The sequence below is a fragment of the Nannobrachium achirus genome, assembly GCF_963921795.1.
Source record: "Nannobrachium achirus genome assembly, chromosome: 24".
In the NCBI taxonomy this organism is placed as follows: domain Eukaryota; kingdom Metazoa; phylum Chordata; class Actinopteri; order Myctophiformes; family Myctophidae; genus Nannobrachium; species Nannobrachium achirus.
The window spans coordinates 11261578-11280535 of NC_137831.1; the positions used below are offsets into that span (position 1 = coordinate 11261578).

The 18958-nt window shown below is 42.0% G+C and overlaps 1 protein-coding gene across 5 annotated transcripts in view; it reads right to left on the reverse strand.

Annotated features, from left to right (window-relative positions):
• Positions 1-18958, reverse strand: part of LOC308280587 (gamma-aminobutyric acid receptor subunit beta-3-like) — a gene marked incomplete at both ends in the record, with an annotated part of 192162 nt that overhangs the window by 40471 nt on the left and 132733 nt on the right. For all 5 annotated transcript variants that reach the window (XM_080720917.1, XM_080720915.1, XM_080720914.1 and 2 more), the window contains 2 exons: positions 13549-13686; positions 16551-16633. In XM_080720917.1, the coding sequence (XP_080577043.1) occupies positions 13549-13686; positions 16551-16633 (221 nt within the window). The remainder of the gene's footprint in view (positions 1-13548; positions 13687-16550; positions 16634-18958) is intronic.

Here is an 18958-nt window from a genome sequence, read left to right on the forward strand (position 1 = left end):
TCTTGGCCATCTGGCCAGTGATGTATATCGGACCAGTTACCCATATATGGAGACTCCTGGTACCCATATATGGAGATCCATGTACTGTATATGGAGATATGCTGTGAGACCCCAATTCTCAGACTCCGTTATTCGTTATGTGTCTGAAATCATACATACAAATCCCTTTTATGCCCATACATGGATATCCCTGTCTGAACCAGCCACACAGATATGGGCTGTCTTCCTCCATATATGGGCATTCCCATATGAAGTCCTGTTGGACATGGGCTTAATATTGATGACATCAGGGATCTCCATATATGGGCATAAAAGGGATTCTGTTAGTGGTTCCCATGACATCACAACATACAATCCCTTTTATGCCCATATAAGGAGATCCCTGCTCTGAGTATCTGACATCACCATGATGTCACCTGTGACGTCACAGTGATGTGTCAGGGGAAACACAGTGTCAGGATAGATGGATACAGACAAGATGTGACGGAAACCTACGGTCACAATTATTTAATATACTGCTCAAAGAAATGAAGAGAACAACATGTTCCCTTAATTTATTTGAATGTATTTGAGTATAGTATACTGTAGTACTGCTCAAAGAATGAAGGGAACATTTTGTTCCCTTCGTTTCATTGAGCAGTGTAGTAAAAAATTGCAAAGATGTTTAGGGATATGTGGTAAAGTATTGACAAAAATAGGGCCCATAGTCTGCATTGGAACATTTGGCCTATACGGGGTGACACACTAGTCACCAGAATCAGTAGGGAGTATGACGGTGCTCAGCAGATTCCATAGCAATATACCGGTAGGCAGTAGTACAGTAGTAAAGTATTGAACGGACGGACGGACGGACGGACGGACAGACAGACAGACAGACAGACAGACAGACGGACCAACCGACGTAATCATCCTTAAAGCCCTGAACGCCAGCTGGTCCACACAAGAAAATCCCACACACAGTTCCTCACTGTCCTTGTGTGGAAAAGAGGCCCACATAACAGTGATGTGTGTGCTTATTAAAATGAGGGAAATCAATGCGGCGTAGTTACAGTAGCAAACCGGGGGGTGTTATAGCCCCTCTCACCTACCCATCATTACCCCTGAACATACTGTAGTCTACGTTCCATGTAATTAATGAGGTGCCATGTGATGTTATATACAGTATACCAGGGACATGCTGGGCCCCTGATTCAGCCCGGGAAAAAGTGTTGGAGAGGCCCTCATTGTGCGCTATAGAGAGAGATCTCTCTCTATAGCGCTGCTGCTACTCAAATTATTATCCAATTATCCAATTATTGTACATGAGTTATATTTCGTCTTTGTCGGGTGGAAACCTTGTAGGTCCAAAACCGTTTGTTTTATATTTATCATTTAAAAAATGATTTAAACTAGTGAAAACAGCCGATCTACAAGCACACAACCGCGAGGCGTTGTGTGCTTGTAGACGGCCTTGTATGATGAAGCAGGGCTTTGCTTTGCGAAAAAATGTATAGATTTGAAACTTGGAGATACGAGGTTTCTGTCCAACAGTGACGATTTACTTTGTTGGCAGCCCAGCCCCCAAAATGGAACGAAGGCCGACATTTTATTTTAATTTTTTTCCTAATGGCCGGCCTGGACAGGCCGGGAATGAACCGGCCGTTCGGGAGTTGTCCCGCTTTTCCCAATGGCCAGCACGTCCCTGCAGTATACACTATACAGTATATCTTTTATTTTATTTGTTTTATTATATCCGCCTGTTTTACAGTCTATTGGCCTTGGAGATGATCTCCTTTGAAGGGACTGCAGAAATCTATAAATAACTCTTGATTGACGTTTTCCAGCACAGCCGTTAATGACTGCAATCTTGGCGCGAGGTGATAACATCATGTGTGCCTCCCTCTCTCATCTTGACGTTTATTGACCAGTCGCTGCTTCGGCTTTGGTCAATACAGACTGGCCATTGCAGGCTTTTCTGGGGGGGAGGGGGATGTGTAGTTATTCCATCACGTCTATCCGTTCAAAACGAAAGATTATGAGGAGTAATTGACCCCCTGTGCTGAAACACTGTCAATTTCAAAATCTACTCCTGTCTCCTGTTTGGGGAAAGGGAGACCTTTCAGCAGGGGCGTCACAAGGGGGGGGGGGGGAAAGTGGGACTGAGTTACTAGGGCCCAAGGTGGAGGGGCCTTAATTATTTTATGCTTTAGCTATTGAAAAATAGCAGATATACAAGCTCACAGTGTGGCACCGAGTGCCACGCTGCGAGTTTGTAGATCTGCTATTTTTGAAAAGTCGTGAAAACGTGTGCAAATCATTGAATATATGTATTTTTTAAGCGAACATTTGTAACTCAGAAATGTTGCTTCTGGGGGGTCCCTGGAACTAAATATTTTGAGATGGGGGTCCGTGGCCACATACATATCATTTTGGGGGTCCTTCACATGAAAAGGTTTGAGCACCACTGACATAGAAACATAGGATTTTAAAAAAAACCTTAGAAGGATTTGAAATATTCAAAGACTCAGTGCCGCGCTGTGAGCTTGTACAACTGCTATTTTTCAATAGTTAAAGCACAAAATAATGCGTAATAATGCGTTCCCAGTCTAAATGGGTTAAACCCCCTCCCCCTATGAAGAACATTCATGGGGGGCCCGCAGTGAATCCTTACTACCCAGGGCCCAGAATTTGGTGCGACACCCTGCCTTTCAGGTCAGTCCCGCAGGGGAGATTCAGTTTCTGCTTCACCCGGTTGATAGCTATGAGTGTTTATTTATTTGCTTGGCCTTGACGGTGTCGTAATGGCACATTTTACACTTGGTTGCATGCTGAAAATAGCTGCTCTAAAGCCTTGAAACTCACCCAAACAGAGCGCACCCAAACAAATGAATTGTCTCTTTAGTTACTGGATTTCATCTCCTATAGTCCCTCCCTAACATTTTAGTCTAGTTTTTATTTGTTGACGAAATTGTCAATGTATTTAGTCTTAGATTTAGTCATCGTAGCTTATTTAGTTTTAATTACGTTTCGTCAGTAAAAATGGAAGTTTTAGTCGACGAAGTCAACACTGAAGTGCTGAGCTCCGTTCACCATGCATGTCAGTGTGGACAACATGGTGACACTTTATGTACTGTACATGATTAGACTTCTATATCTGCCTCGTTTTATTTCTATTCTGTCCACTCGCTGTACTATATGTATATTTGACATTGTGCCTTCGACATTCTTTACCCTTAACACTGTTTCTGAAAACTGCAAAACGCTGGGAGCTTGTACAGAAAAGGAATTTCACCCGCTCTCCCACCCACAAACTCACGTAAAGTGACAATACATTTGGAAGTTGGAAGAGCAGTAGCCTACGTAGTGGTGTAAAGTAACATTTACTCAAGTTCTGCACTAAAGTACAATTTTGAGGTATTTGTACTTTACTTGAGTATTTCCAATTTTCAATACTTTTATTTCGACTCCACTACAATTATTTGAAAACTTTAGTTACTTTGTAGATTTTTATTATTATTACAAAACATTAACCACTTCAAACCTATACAATATCAAATCCCTACATTCGAGCAACCAACATTCCAATGGTGAGACACACTTCCACACACTTCAAACTGTATCTACATTTACAATATCTGACAACACCTCTCATAAACACACACACCAGGACAGACTAACCTGGACGCTTTGCGCTGTCAACATTTTATACATTTAGTCTCTCTGCAGGACCGTATAGTTTGTGTTTTTATGCTTATTGCACAATTCGCAATTGCATCATCCATTTTGTCCTCCGACGCGATTTACATCACAAATGGGCGTCAACAAACTAGCGCGACGCGATTTACATCACAAATGGAGGGGAGGGGCAGGGGGAGAGAGCGAAAAAGAGAGAGAGAGAGAGACAGCGCGTGTGTCATGTCCGTGTGGAGCACGAAAGTCTCAGGTTACAGTTTGCTTCAAGCAGCGATGAGAGAGAGAGGGGGAGGCAGCAAGAGAATGCAGCGACGCGAAGCAACGACTCGGCAGGAGAGAGAGAGAGAGAGGACAGCAAGAGAATGCAGCGACAGAGAGAGAGAGAGAGAGAGAGAGCCCCACCTGTGTCATGTCAGTGCGGAGCGAGCCACGGCCAACAAGAATTGACACATGTCAATATATAAACTGGTCAAATGGTGACTCGGCAGGAGAGAGAGAGAGAGAGGACAGCAAGAGAATGCAGCGACAGAGAGAGAGAGAGAGAGAGAGAGAGAGAGCCCCACCTGTGTCATGTCAGTGCGGAGCGAGCCACGGCCAACAAGAATTGACACATGTCAATATATAAACTGGTGAAATGGTGTGTTAAAAAGTCAGGGACTTTGAACAGTCTATCCAAAATATCTCTGTTCCATATATTCTATTTCTCTTCCCCCTTCCACGGAGGGTTAATGGTGTCAATCTGTGGGTCGAGACCCGCAGAGAGGTCCCCAAAATATTTCTGCCGGGTCCCCAGGTGACAGTGAAGTCACAATAAGACTTAAAGGAGTAGTTCACCCCCAAAATGACTTTTTCCAAATTGACGCAATGGACACTTGAGTTCAATAATATGTTTTGGTATTCATCCAATTCTTATTCAGTTCATTTTACCCACATTGATTCCTTGGGTCCCCATTCGGAACCAATGGGGGTAAATTGATTATAATAAAATGTTTCACAAAATGCTTATATAGCTATGACACACAGACCGAGTCAAGCCAATTCCACCAGCTCCTATTAAATTACATTAAAATAAAATAAAACAATCAATTAAAATAAAATAAATAATAGGTTAATGATGAATAATCATATATACTCGCCCATAGGCCGTCTTAATGGTAGTGTATAGCCTAAAATAGTATCTAGAGAGATACATACATAGATAGACAGACACATAGATACATAGATATAGAACTCTAGCGGTGTGGTTCGCTTCAATAACTACATTAGTGGCATTTACCTGTCACTCTTGCGCATTAACATCATACCTTATTTTAACACATGCACCAAGCCAACACAGAGCAAGCTTTCCTGTAACTGAGGGGTTTGTAAAGTAATAAAGTAAATGTCATGTTTTCAAAATGCATATTTACAGTTTGTATTTGTATGCTTATTTCGCAATTTGTGCAATCCCTCTGTAGAGCGAAAATGCATAAAATCAGATTCAAGTATTTTTATCTCGGAAACCGTAAGGGCTACAGTTTTCAACTTAGAGCGGAGATTCATAATAATTACGGTCAGCCTCATGGTGGTGCTATAACAGCCCACTTTACATTTTGCCCTATAACTCTTGAACCGTAGGCCGGAAAATCTAAATGTATTTTCCCCAGGATTCCTTGGGTAATGACACATGTTCCCATATAGGCCATACCCATTTGCATCTGGATAGATTTTCCGCCATTTCGAATTTTCTTCAAAACACACTTTTTGCTCCTTTTCTACATATTTCCTCCAAATCTCACCAAAATTGGTACACATGTTCTCTGGACCCAAGCAATAAACATATTCAAGCGACAATCTTCATAGTCCATATCGTTTATATATATACACACATATGCTTCCAAAGTTAGTGGGAGGGGCCTAATTATCAAAAAAGGCCAAAAAACACAAACTAAACATCCAGTCAAGACTAAATTCAAGGGTTGTATGCTCAACGAATTCCCAGAAATAGGGAGCGCCACAAATGCACAAAATGTAACCGTTTCATACCAAAACATGATTTTTGGGGGAGCAATCATGAAAGTTTGCTTATTTTGCTGACGCAAACATATTTCTCACATAAGCATATACTGTACACTGTATATGCTTATGTTTCTCCATTAGCATATATATAATACGTATATGCTTATGTTTCTCTGGCAGTGTGAAAGGACTGCCCGAAGGGCCGCGAACTTCTAGTACAGTACATTTCAGCCATTTGAAAATAGCAGATATACAAGCTCGAGCTTGTAGATCTGCTATTTTCAAAACATTTGTATACATTTGAAAACGTGAAATGGGACATTTTGCATAATGACTACATTTACTGTTGGTACTTTAAATACATTTTTGATGTCAATCCTTTTGTACTTTTACTCAAGTACATTTTGAATTCCGGACTTTTACTTGTAACAAAGTATTTATATATTGCAGTATTGATACTTCTCAGACAGGTGGCTGGTGTCTCCCTTAGAGGTAGGGTGAAAAGTTCAGTCAACCAAGAGAGATGGAGTAGAACCGCTATCTATTGGAAATGAGTCAGCTTAGGTGGTTCGGGCATCAAGTATTGATGCCTCCCTCGCACCTTCCTAGGAATGTCCTCGATACACGTCCCACTGGGAGGAGACCCAGTGGCAGACCAAAGACCAGATGAAAGGATTATATCTCCATTATATCTCTGGCCCGGGAACGCCTCGGTATACTCCCGGAGGGAGTGGAGGAAGTTGCTCAGGATATATAGGGAACTCAGTTGGAACTGTTACCCCTGCGACAGATTCCGGATAAACAGTTGAAGATGGATGGATGGATGGATATGGATACTTTTACTTAATTAAAAAATCAAACCTCGGTTCGAAGTGAAGCAGTGAATTTTTTATTCTATGTGTTCTAGAGCTATGAAATCTGTGTTCTAGATCTATACATTCTGTGTTCTAGATCTATACTTTCTATGTGCTTTAGTTCTATATTTTTATGAATTCTGAATGAATGAATGAATGAATGAATGATTTTGTCTGGAAGGCCAAATTGGCATGTGAAGCTTGACCAATCCTCAATTGGTCAAGCATGCACGGGACATGTATGGGACAGACAAAACTGACCAATCACAGAGTAGGGATGCACGGGACAGGTACGGGACACACAAAGCCACACCTTGGAAGCGGCTTTCACTGCTTCAAAAAACATACTTTTTACACTACAGGCGGTATGTCATGCTTGCAGGGGATGTGTCTGACACGTCCCGCCGCCGATAAAATATGTATTCGGGACGAATAGAAAGCCTCCTTGGGATTCCCGGCCGAGACAAAAGAGGATTGTTGATTACATTTTTAATGCTGCTACGTGGAAGACAGCAACTGAGCCGACTATCAGTGTGCATATCACTGTCACTGACAAACCGTGTGTACCTTCTGAGTGCTCGCCAGCTCACTGGCTTCTTGTCTGCGTAGCCCCAGGAAATGCCAACTCGTAAAAGTTTAAACCCTTTACTTGGTTAACCCCCAGGGCTTATGTTTTATTTTGTTCACTTCCTTTGGTCTGTTTACATTGTATTTTTATTTTGGTGTATTGTTGTTTTGTCTCGTTGCATTGTTTTCTCCTGTTGTACAGCACTTTGGTCGACACTGTCGTTTTTGAATGTGCTTCATAAATAAAGGTTGATTTGATTTGATTTGATTAAACAGCTACTGGGCACCTCGATGTAAAATTGGCGATTTTGTCCAAAGTATTAAAAAAAGAAAAAGAAAGTATACATGATCTGAACATTTTATCCTTCAACTGCTTGTTTATGCCCCAAAATGACGGTTTTGAAACGATTTGTAGCAACTGTAATAATATTATACCTTAATTGTCGATCATGTATTTCTTTTACTTAAAAAAATTATTAGAAGATCTATCTATACTATAATTTTGCGAATGTCTGTCTGAGTGAGTGAGTGTCTGTCTGTATGAAACAGCGTTTCTCCTCGGTGGCTGGAGCAATTGATCTGAAATCGCATCACCATCAGCATATGAACACACCTGACATAACTGTGAAGCCCGTTTGTCACTTTCACAAATCGTATGCTGTATAATAGCATTTTTATGGTGTATCTATATCTATTTAGCCTACAGTACCTTTTGTGACCACACATGTTAAGGGAGGGGCGCTGTTGTTCAGCCCATGCACAATCACACACAAACCCACACACACACACACACAGGGGGGGGGGGGGAGTGTGTGTGTGTGCAGGCGGGCGGGCGGGCGGGGGGGGGGGGGGGGGGGTTCTGGCCCTGTTACAGATGTTGTCCAAAATCATGCAGATCGGTACACAGTGTCTCTGTAGCCGTTAAATGGAACGGGTATTTCTTACATTGATGCTCCTACATATTAGCATGCAAGCACCAGTTAAAGTTACTTTCCATCCCTCATATACTGTGTGCACAGTGCACATCCCATAATCCACACACTGCACATCATTTCAGAGCTCCTATCTTTGAACGGGTAAGGGCTATATACTTAATTGGCAGAGGGGTCCATGGAGTGCCACAGCAGACCGGTGGTTCTACACTGTCCAACTTTTCCACACGGATAGGCTATATACTGTAGCTTAGTTTTTTGCTATGTTCTTAGCGGCTTCCCTGCATGCCATTACTGTACTGGCAAGATGTACAGTTGTACGAAACAACATTTTTGTCCAGAACCGCCGATTCAACCAATATGTTCATATAGGATTCCAATATATTTGCATATACTGATGAAATCAGGGACCAGGCCCGGCCCTTGGTACAGGCGTGACAGTTGCTTGCCTGGGGTGCAAGGGTCTGCTAGAGGCACTATATCCACAAGTTTCCAACGCCCCATAGTGCATTGCGCAGACGTCTGCACCGAGCTTCCGACGCCGATTTACAAGCTCACAACAGGTTGCATCTGCGACGCGACGTGAGCTTGTATGTCTGCTGTTAAACCCGGAAGTTTGGTCCCGATAGTCTCCAGTAAACTCCCACGGAAACTTGTGGATAGCTATATATAAAAATAAAATCTCTGGAACCCAGGCTCCTCTCCCAATTGAACAAATAAACAAGAATAAATACACACATGAGACTCTGTCATGTTAAAATAGACAGTGACAGAGCAATTTTCCAACAATTACAGTAACACATCTTCTGCCTAAACCGGCCACAGCTGTGTTTACTCTGGTTAACGGTGCTCTGCCACGGCTGAGTTAACCCGACTGTGGTCGCGTTAGCTGGTTACCATGGTAACCAGGTGTCTCTTGCGCGTTATTGGAAATGACACCCGAGCTCCAGGCGGACGCGTCTCTTGCGGGCGCTGGTGACCTAAGAAACTCCATATCCCATGATGCAACGCGGCCGCATTGTGACCCATTTTCACTTCCTCATTCAGAGCCATTGTGTCCATGCTGGAAAAAACACCTGTTTTCTCCCCTTTTTTTCCTACTGTCTCCCCACATTGCCCGACCGGTCCATTTCAGCTCTCTCTCGGTGAAGCATGGATTTTACCATATGGATTATGTTTTCCCCGCACGAAAGAACACACGTAACGTGGCCATGAACTGGGGACGGAGGTGCTCCAGAATCAGGTAAATATTATATAAAAAAAGCCTTGGCAGTGAATAGTGTATTGTTTTGGCGACGCTATGGCAAGTGTTGTGTTAATTTGCACAAGTAAATTGCAGGAGAAACAGGGATTTCAACAGGGATTTAGTTGTTTATTAGTACAGACGGCCCTGGACCCCTAGGGGGTCCTCAGAGTAACTACAGGGGGGCTGCCAAATATTTGTTTGATATGATCATGTCTTTTACATTAACCACTTTAACCCTATATCATCCCTATTCTGAGTGAAACATTAGCCAAAAATAGCAGATCTACAAGCTTGCATATCAGCTACTTTTGGCAAAGAGGATGGTAGAGGAAAAAGAGCAGACTACCTGTAAGTATTTGACGGTTCAAGTGGTTAACATGATGACAGTGCTGTCAAACAAGTCTAAGCTGTCTAAATCTATTAACACAATGTTATACAATGTGTAGTGGGGGTCCCTGCTTCATCTCTCTCTCAGCTAAGGGGTCCTTGGCCTGAATACGTTGAAGCCCCCTCGTGTAGAGGGAAGAGGGGGCAAACCATGCAAGTACAAAGCCAAAGTTCAAGTTTCGAGGCTATTGAGGGTTTAAGTTGTTACAGTGCATGTCTGAAATAAACCTTCTCTCTCTCAGCTAAGGGGCTTTAGACTGACATTGGCAACAGGGCGCAGTGCCTGTGCAGCAGCCTGGTGGCTTGACAGCGGAAAATGTCCCAAAGTTGGTTCATTTGGCATTTGATAAGCGCATCATCGGCTGACGATAGCAGCGTGAACAGATTGTGGCTTGGGTGGCAAGCAGGGACGTGCACAGAATGTTAGAGAGGCAGGGGCTGACATTTCTAAAATGGCCTTTTGGTGAAAATATTGAAAATAACCGACCACCTTGGAGGTCGGCTATTTTTGGTACTTATACCACACTAAACTAAGCCTAATCAAGTCAATTCTGGAGGTGTGGCGTATGGCATATTCTACACAGAGAGGGCAATTATTTCAACATACCGGTAAGAAGCTGCATTCAAGTTCAGGAGAGTTTGGACAAGGCAATTCTCTTGAATGCTGCCTTCAGGTATGGCATGGAAAAGGGGGCATTTGCATTTCTTTCACCATAGTAAAAGTGCATTCATGGTCTGGAGAGGGCACTTTTTACAGACGGGTAAAAGGGCAGGGGCTCAAGCCCCCTTTGATGTCCATGTGTGCACGTGCCAGGTCTTGGATGGTCCGCTTAGCCTCGCCTACACACCGTTTGGTGTATTATGTCCTGGAGGGAGGGAAGGCTCACCTCTGATGACATGCAGGGCTTTTTAGCTTGACCCATTTTAGACCTGAGGCCGCTTCTAAAAATGTCTTCCAAATCCTAATGGTTTTCTGAGAAAAATGTTCCTATGTCAGTGGTGCTCAAACTTGTGTTGTTCTAGGACCCCTATAGAATTATATGTATTTGGCCACGGACCCCCATCTCAAAATATTTGAACAGGAGTCTGAACAGGACCATACTGGGGACAAACATGTCCAGTAAAATGAGAGAGAGGAGCCACAAGGTATGGGGAGTGAGTGTTCACAGCATCGTGTGACTCATACACAATGTTGATTTTTACAGCAAATTTAGATTTTTGAATACAAAAGTATTTCGTTTTACTAAATATCATACGATTTTACTAGACTGGATCTACAGTTGATTTTGTCTACAAAAATGTATTTTGGCAGGCCTTGATGGCAATCTACAAGTGATCATCAAGATCTACAGTGACACGTTGTGAGCCCGTAGATCAGCTATTTTCAGAGCACAACCAAACACAAAACAACGTGTCTTTTAGTCCGTAGGATTGAGACGAAAATCGTTCACTTTTTCATACAAGCGTTCTACTGGATCTCTTCTCCACTTGTCCCTCCCTGACGTTTTGGTCTAGTTTTTATTCGTTGACCAAATTGTCAAAAGCCAGTCTTTGGCTCTGATCCCACTATACCTGCCTTACTGTCCTGCATTTGGGTTCCCCCCACATCAGCACGTGACAAACCTGAATATTTCAGTCAATGTTGGCTAAACCTCACTGCGTGATCAACCAAGTTATGGATATTTGAATTTCCTCCGTAAATCAATATTATCTCTTGGGACTGTTTTTGGGCTAGACCTTCAAATCAATCCATGCTTTAAAATGCACTAAAACACGTCAATAACATACGTCGTCCTCGCCTTGCACAATGGTCCGTATGAAAAGAAAAAAGCCTTCAATCATCCAAGTTGATCCAGTGCCTTCTTTATTCGAGATCAATAACACATCTTTGACCAAATAAAATAAAGATGCCATGCCATGAAGTTCACTGTGTTGAATTACGATCTTAACCCTGCAAGGCCCAGCGTTGCTTTTTGGCAACATTTTCTAAATCATTTTTAAAAAAATGTTATAATTAGTTTTCCTGTTCTTTTTTCACATTAACATCATCATTAAATCCTATTGTTTAGTGTTACAATGCCATTGGCCACGATATTTGCATATAAATACGCCCCACAGAGGCTGACATTCACACTTCCCAGAGAAGTTGAAATTCCAGCGTCTGGACGAACGACATCTCACTTTTTAACTGAAGCTATTCCTCACAAAAAGTAAAGTAAAATGCCTGTAATATTGTTTTTCGTGATCATTAGAATGTCTAGAACATGTACATGTGTTATTATTGTGAAAAATATCCCCAAAATGCAAATTGGAGCATGATTTATGATTTATGGCTATAAAACCTTACAAAAACATTATTAATTTTTTAACATTACATTTTCCTGTGATTAGGACTCCTACAACACCATCTGATTTTTTTCAATTTCTTTTGGCCAGTAGAAATTAATTCGGGCCTTGCAGGGTTAAGCCAGATTCAAAGCTCTGCAAGTCATTTCTCATTACCGCACTGAAATGAATGGATTCTAATAGGCTTCCTTTGAAAGGCTAACAAACCATGGCATGTTTTGGAAAACAGTTGGCAGCGATGCCACGTATACTGTGTGAGTCATGGTCAGTGGGGTACACGAGCCAGCGCAACAGCATGGTCCTACCACAACACAAGCCCTAGGGTCCCTATTAATAGGCAAACAAACATACGGTGAAAATAGACAAACCGGAGAGATTTGGTGTAGAGGGGAAAAGGAGGGGGGCCAAGGACAGAGTCCTGAGGGACCATGTGATGTGATGTTGCACAGCTGTGCAATGTGTAGCCTATAATATGCTTACACCTACCTAAAAGTCACCTACAAACGGCTACTATTCTACTACTTGTAATAAACTAAGCCCATACCTACCTCCCCTTTTCCTTTGTAAATATCTCCTAGCTATTTTAAATGTATTACTATCCTTTTTCCCTTGATGTTGTTTAGTACAAAAAGCCCCTCAATGCGTTGTGATGTGACGCATTGTAAGCTTGTAGATCGATTCAAATAGCCTAGGTATAAAATAGGGCTAAAGTGGATTAATGCATGTTTTATAATAATTATTATATCTGCAAAAAAATATTCAAATGCGAATTCAAATAATTGTAGTGGAGTAAATATTTAAATATTTGAATCCGAGATGTAGTGGAGCAGAAGTGAAAGTATTAAAAACTGGATATACTCAAGTAAAGAACACATATCTCAAAATTAAGTCAGTACTTAGTGAATCTACTTGGTTACTTTAACCCATTTAGGCCTAGAATTATTGACTGCTTTAATAGCAGATATACAAGCTCACAGCGTGGCACCGAGTGCCGCGCTGCAAGCTTGTAGATCTGCTATTTTTGAAAACGTTGTGAAAATGTGTGCAAATCTTTGAATATAATGTATTTTTTAAGCAAACGTTTGTAAGTCAAATTTTGCTTCTGGGTGGTCCCTGGAAGTAAATATTTTGAGATGGGGTCCGTGGCCAAAAAAAAAATCATTTTGGGGGTCCTTCACATGAAAAGGTTTGAGACCCACTGACATAGTAGTCTCTCAAGAACAGGCTAGCTGAGCTCCAGTTAAGTGAAAAGGACCTTTTCTTTGACGATGGCTAAGCCAGATTGCTGACATAGAAACATAGGTTTTACAAAAACACCTTAGGAGGATTCAAAAGACGCTTATAGAATCGGGTCAAAATTCTAATTTTCACGATTTTTCAAAAATGGCAGATCTACAAGCTCGCAGCGCGGCACTCGGTGCCACGCTGTGAGCTTGTATATCTGCTATTTTTCAATAGCTAAAGCATAAAATAACGAAACACAAAATGTGTACCCGTTCTAAATGGGTTAAGCCACCGGTGTGCAGTCAGCGTGTGTTCACTGTACCTGTGGAGAAGACCACGTTTCTGGAGACCAGCTTGTAGTCGACGATGGAGAACTGCGGCAGCTCGATGCGCGTCACCCCCGTCACCGCCGTCTCCCCTCCCTTCCAGTAGAACTCGATGTCATCTGTGGTGTAGCCATCTGTAGCGGGACACGCACGCACGCACACACACACACACACACACACACACACACACACACACACACACACACACACACACACACACACACACACACACAGAAATGTAACCATCTGCCATCTAGCTATCATTGGAGAATTTTAGACATGCAGTGTTTTGCCGATCAACCAACTGGAGCGTCATTAGAGATGGGAAGAAAAACGGGGAAAAAAAATGAAAACGTGTTTGAAGTTGCTTCCAAGAGAGAGAGAGAGAGAGAGAGAGGGACTTAACAGGTTTACTGAGTTCACTCAAATGTTAACACACGTATGTTTACGTCAAGTCAAATCCAGAGTGTGTGCGTTGTTGACATATATCGTCGTCGTCGGGTGAAAACCTTGTATGTCCAAAACTGTTAGTTTTGTTTTTATCATTTTAAAAATGATTTATACTAGTGAAAACAGCCGATCTACAAGCACACAACGCCTCGCACCACGAGGCGTGGTGTGCTTGTAGATCTGCTGTTTTCACTACTTTTGTGCGACGCCCTTGTATGATGAAGCAGGGCTTCGCTTTGCGAAAGAACGTACAAATTTGAAACTTGGAGATACGAGGCTTCAACCCGACAACAACGATATGTGTCACTATGTCACTGTCGGGCATAAAAGTTTCAAATTTTTATGTTTTTTATTATTTTTAAGCCCTGCTTCATAATACAGTACAAGACTGTCACACAAGATAGTGAAAATGGCAGATCTACAAGCACAGATCGTCTATTTTCACTATTTTAAATCGTTTTCTTTTTTTAATAATAACAACAACAAAAAAAGTTTTGAACATACAAGGTTTCCACCCGACAACGACGATATGCTTTAAATGGTCTTTAAAGTGTGGTTTACCCATAGACAGACTGCGCTCGCCCGCAGGCGGGAGTGATGCAAATACTCCAATTCCCATGATGCCTCGGGAAATGACGTCATCCGGAAATCGCCCCCGCGCCAACGTTATGGAATTCAGAAACATATAATACAAATATACAGATATACAGTACCTAGGATTATACTCCCAGGTTGTGTTTTTGTCAAAACAAGCTTCTTTTCAACAGACCATAACTAAAAGAACGGATAATCGCGGTTACAATTTTGGTAAAAACAATGAAAGATCCAGAGGCGGATGAATTCATTAATCAATGTAACAGAGAGGTCCTCAGTTACACATCTTTGCCAATTGTAACTTGAATTATTGATTATTTGCACAGCACACAGGGACGTCACGAGGGGTAGGAAAGTGGGACTGAGTTACTGGGGCCCAAGGTGGAGGGGCCCTAGTAACTTTATCTATTGAAAAATAGCAGATATACAAGCTCACAGCGCGGCACCGAGTGCCGCGCTGCGAGCTTGTAGATCTTCTATTTTTGAAAAGTTGTGAAAATGTGTGAAAATCTTTGAATGTATTTTTTAAGCGAACATTTCTAACTCAAATTTTGCTTCTGGGTGGTCCCTGGAACGAAATATTTTGAGATCGGGGTCCGTGGCCAAATACATATCATCTTGGGGGTCCTTGACATAGGTTTCTTGCACACATTTTCACGATTTTTCAAAAATAGCAGATATACAAGCTCGCAGCGCGGCACTCGGTGCCGCGCTGTGAGCTTGTATATCTGCTATTTTTCAATAGTTAACATTCATGGGGGGCCCGCGCAGTGAATCCTTGTACCCAGGGCCCAGAATTTGGTGTGACGCCCCTGACAGCACATTGGCACTTTACATAATTGGAGTAGGTGCAATATGTTGAGAAGTGCAAGATATGTAATGTGAAGTTTTATTGTTGAGTGTGGATGGAAGTGTCTCCTGTAGACTGGGCTGGGCCATTGTCAGGAAGGCAGGGGGGGTTGTTAACTTGTGAAGGGATATATTGGTAATTGCTTGTATTGTTGTAGTGCAGTCATTTTGAAGTAATTCGTATATACATGTAGTTCATTAAGAGTTTTAATGTAAAATGTGTGTTCATGTATGTTTTGTAGGATATGTTGTTTATGTATGATCTAGAATAGAACACCCATGTGAGCAGTGCAGTCTAATGGTACAGTCCAGACCAGGGGTCTTCAACAGGGGGTCCGGGACCCTTAGGGGGTCCTCAGAGTTACTACAGGGGGTCCTCCAAATCTTTCAATGAGAAACTTTTTTATCTCCTTTTTTATATTAACCACATGAACCCAAGTGTTTGTTAAGTATTGACGGTTCAAGTGGTTAAATATCTTATAACACAAATTGACATGAGTCCAAAATATACTGATGATTGCGCTGTCAAACAATGAAACTATATGGAATCTGGGGGTCACTGCTTCATCTCTCAGCTAAGGGGTCCTTGGCCTGAAAACGTTGAAGACCCCTGGGTTACACCATACAAGTGCCTCTGTAATATTTCCAGCTGCTAAGACGGCCATTCTCACAATCTGGCAGTGAATGTGCTAAGAAAAAAGGTGGTCGACAAAATATTTTTCGCCATAGTTTCGGTCGCCGAAATGTAAGCCTTTTCCGTGTACCCTTGGAAAGACGGCTTGGAGATGGCAAGCTGTTTTATCGTCACTGTCGGGCAGAAACCTTGTACCTCCAAGTTTTAAAAATAATATGTTCCCTTTAAATCAAAGCCCTACTTCATCATAAAAGAGTGCTGCACAAAAGTAGTGAAAATAGCCGATCTACAAGCACAGGTGTGCTTGTAGATCAGCTATTTTCTCTAGTTTAAATCATTTTAAAAATGCTAAATACAAAACGAACGGTTTTGGACGTACAAGGTTTCCGCCAGACAACAACGTTATGGTGGATGGGACGGCGCACAAACGCACACACAGGCCCTAAAGGCATTAGAGAGCCCTCTACTCACAGCTCTCGATCTCCAGGGTGCAGTTCTGCTCGTCCAGGGGGTACCTCCGCAGGTCCATCATGCACGCTGCCGTCGTGGTGATCCTGCAGGAGAAGGCAGGAGAGAGCGGGAAAACAGCACATTACGCTTGATGTATGGTTGAGAGAGAGAGGGAGGGAGAGAGAGGGAGGGAGGGAGAGGGAAATGTAATTTTCCTTGTGGGGAAGGGAAGAAAGAAGTCGGGACGATCAATTACAAACCTGTCATGATTTTCTTTTCCCTGTTTTTTTTTTACCCATTAAAGGAGTAGTTCACCCCCAAAATGACTTTTTTTCCCTATTGATTACTCACGCCATGGAGACTTGAGTTCAATAATATTTTTTAGTTTTTTGTCGCATTCCTAAGACAAAAATGCGATTACAATAAATTTACCCCCACTCGTTCCGGATGGGGACCCAAATGGATGTGGGTCCCCATCCGGAATCAATGGGGTAAATTTACTATCATCACATTTTTGTCTTAGGAATGCGACAAAAATCAAAAAAATATTATTGAACTCAAGTCTCCATGGCGTGAGTAATCAATAGAAAAAAAGTCATTTTGGCGGTGAACTACTCCTTTAAGGCCTGAGGCCGATTCAAGTCAAGTCAATTTATTATGTCCCTAAACTGGGCAATTCATGTTACAGCAAATGGTAAAAGACTCTAAAAACACAGTGAACATACAGAAACAAGAACATAGACAGACATAGACATGGTCACAAGATCCAGATAAGTACAAATGTAACAACAACCATCCATGAGTCTAAACAGCTACCTCCTCTTGCTACCATTATTGATGGCCCTTATGGAAGTAGGTACGAATTTAGACATTGGCCGGAAGGCAGTAATTGCGACCGTCAGGTCGCATTTACTACCAAAACCTCCACCGGCTGTCTGTCAGTCTGTCCGTCATGTCACACTTTTCCCCAACTCATAGATACGATGACATCACAGAGTCCACAGCTGATGATGTGGCGACATCACAGAGTCCACAGCTGATGATGTGGCGTGATGTCATACAATACACAAACAAAACATACATTAACCACTTGCAGCCCTAGGGCCTATATACATTTCGGCCATTTGAAAATAGCCTATCTTCAAGCTCACAATGTATCGAATCACGACACATTGTGAACTTGTAGATCTGCTATTTGCAAAATATTCTTTTAATACATTTTGAACATGTGAAACAGGATACTCTGCACAATGAGTGCTTTTACTTTTGTACTTTAAGTATACTTTGATACCAATACTTTTGTAATTTTATTCAAGTATTTTTTTTTTTACTTTTAAAAGTCAGTAATTATATATTAGTGTAATTTTAGATGTTCCACAGTATTTCTATATTGTAGTATTGATACGTAAGGTCGTTGCACACTGCTGCGTTTTTCGGGCCGAATATCACGTAGGTCAATCACGTTTGCACACTGCCGCCCGTTTCGTATTTATTTTTTCGGACAAGGGTTGATTTTTTTCCGATTTTCGCTACTGTCGCCACTGTGTCCTTTGCTCTCTCTCTCCTTTCTCTCTTCTTGGCCTGAAAAATGCTTTTGAGGATTTCGGATTTCCAAAACGCAACGAGAACACGCAGTGTAGTGTGCAACCAGCTTTAAAGGAGTAGTTCACCCCCAAAATGACTTGTTTTCTATTGATTGCTCACGCCATGGAGACTTGAGTTCAATAATATTTTGTTTTTTTTTGTCACATTCCTAAGACAAAAAAAAAGTTAAAAAAAATAAATGTACTCCCATTGATTCTGGATGGGGACCCAAATGCATTTGGGTCCCCATCCGGAATCAATGCGGGTAAATATACTGTAATCAAATTACTGTCTTAGAAATGCGACAAAAAACAAAAAATATGATTGAACTCAAGTCTCCATGGCATGAGTAATCAATAGAAAACAAGTCATTTTGGGGGTGAACTACTCCTTTAAGTACAACCTTTTTCCGCCATCTATAATAGCTAACATCTAAAATGACACAGATACTTTAAGCAGGAAGCTGTTCAAGACAGTACTTTAAAAGAGGAAGGCCTTTTCAGAGGCCATTAACTGGCTAAAGCATTACGGTCGGTGATGCCATCTAACTTGCATCGCATCACCTTTGGGGGAAGAGCTAAAATGCCCATTAGTCTTCACTCCGAGGTCTGAATGATATCGGGTTACTGGAGATGCGGCTGTTGGCCTCGTAACGTGACACGCCCTCCCCCAGGTAAAGGTGAAAGGCAAGACCGTGTGATAACCAAGTTTGTTCTCTGCACATTATGAATCAGGGAAAAAGAAAAGGAAAATGCGTGGGGAATATGAGGATATCGTCGTTGTCGGGTGGAAACCTTGTATGTCCAAGACCGTTTGTTTTGTATTTATCATTTTTAAAATGAACT